Source organism: Anneissia japonica, unplaced genomic scaffold, assembly GCF_011630105.1.
Source record: "Anneissia japonica isolate Jap-2015-1 unplaced genomic scaffold, ASM1163010v1 scaffold81312_len1460_cov244, whole genome shotgun sequence".
NCBI classification, from domain to species: domain Eukaryota; kingdom Metazoa; phylum Echinodermata; class Crinoidea; order Comatulida; family Comatulidae; genus Anneissia; species Anneissia japonica.
Window position 1 is genome coordinate 1 of NW_022690658.1, and position 1,460 is coordinate 1,460.

At 33.1% G+C, this 1,460-nt stretch overlaps 1 protein-coding gene across 1 annotated transcript; it reads left to right on the forward strand.

Moving 5' to 3' along the window:
* The first annotated feature begins 105 nt into the window (after positions 1–105).
* Positions 106–1,298, forward strand: LOC117099929 (fibropellin-3-like). Its single transcript, XM_033239446.1, has 2 exons — positions 106–330; positions 582–1,298. Exons 1-2 carry the CDS (start codon positions 195–197, stop codon positions 938–940), a joined length of 495 nt encoding a protein of 164 aa, XP_033095337.1. The 5' UTR covers positions 106–194; the 3' UTR covers positions 941–1,298.
* The last annotated feature ends 162 nt before the right edge of the window (positions 1,299–1,460 follow it).

Below are 1,460 nucleotides of genomic sequence, written 5' to 3' on the forward strand. Positions count from 1 at the left end.
CTATCCGATATTTAACATTAAAATGTGATATTTTATTGTTTGTGAATTTGTTACGACAAAAATATGAGTGTTTAAGGAAATAAATGTATTATGATATATAAATATTTGTTTGTATTTGGTGAATTAATTTTTGTTGTTAAAGTATTTAAATTAATTATTATTATTAATGTAAACCTCCCAAACTAAGGCTTGCGATGTTTATTTTTGTAGCTTGCTCGCCAAACCCATGTTCTTATGGTGGTACGTGTATATTGGCCACTCTTGCACCCGGCTATGTGTGTCTTTGTAACATCGGACTACAGGGACAAAACTGTGAACAATTCACAGCAGGTAGGCCTATAAATGTTTGCTGAATCAATATATAATATGGTAATGTAAGTTGACGCAATGGTTGTGGCTCGGAATCTCAACCCTGAGGCCGGAGGTTCGAAACCTTAGCTGTGCATGTCGCTTGGTGTGATTATTATTATTATTATTAGGCCCACTGTCTTTATATATTTTTTAATAATGATTACTGTACTAGACCTATATCTTATCAAGTTAATTCTGTTTATTTCCTCGTTTTTTGCAATACTTATAAGGTCAAGATTGTGGCCAAACGTTTTCTGAGGAATCTGGAACTGTTACTAGTCCTGGTTTTCCGAATACATACACGCCAAATGAAAACTGCTATTACTTCATCCGAATTCCACATGCTTTGTCGATAACAATACGATTTGATACGTTTATCACTGAACTGGACCACGACACGTTGGAAATTTCTGCTGGGCCAAGTCTATTAACCGGTAGTAGTGGAATTCTTGTATTTTCTGGATTATCGTCCATTGATCCATTGACGTTGAATAGCAACCAGATTGCTATTCGCTGGTCAACAGACGATGAAACGCAACTACAAGGATTCTCCATTCAGTACTTTTCAGGTGAGCCCATAAACTATTAAAATTTCATATAGCCTCCTAATGGTAATGATAGAGGACTTGATTGTATATGGTCTCTATGCGATTTAATGTGATGTGCAAATTAAATCAAAATAAAAAACAATACAAAATATCATAAAAATAACTTAGATCTGTCTACTTGTTACCGACAATGACCTAGAGCTGTTAAATGTTCAATTAAATTCCTTCAACTAAATATCTGATTACTGGAAGTGAACTTCATTACAAAACTGAAGAGTACATTAATAGTGCATTTAATTGCATAGGCCTACTATGTATCCGTTACGTGATCATCATCTCACCTTTCGTTAAAACGCCTCTATTATGCCTCGAGGCAACAGTAAAATAATTCTATCTAATTCGCTTTTAGCTATCTTTTACATTTTAATTAGTTGTAAATTATTTAGAAAGATCTTCACATTCTTCTGTTAAGCACTATTAACCAAGTATCACCACCGTCGAAATACTAAAAAAAAAAAAAAAGAAGAAAAAAAAAAGAAAAAAAAAAAAGAAAAAAAAAAC

What these genes read in the sequence shown, in the direction of transcription:
- LOC117099929 (XM_033239446.1), top strand. Translation starts at nt 195, where the DNA reads ATGTTTATTTTTGTAGCTTGCTCGCCAAACCCATGTTCTTATGGTGGT. An exon ending in CTGTGAACAATTCACAGCAG is followed by an intron (nt 331 to 581) that starts GTAGGCCTATAA and finishes AATACTTATAAG; the next exon opens with GTCAAGATTGTGGCCAAACG.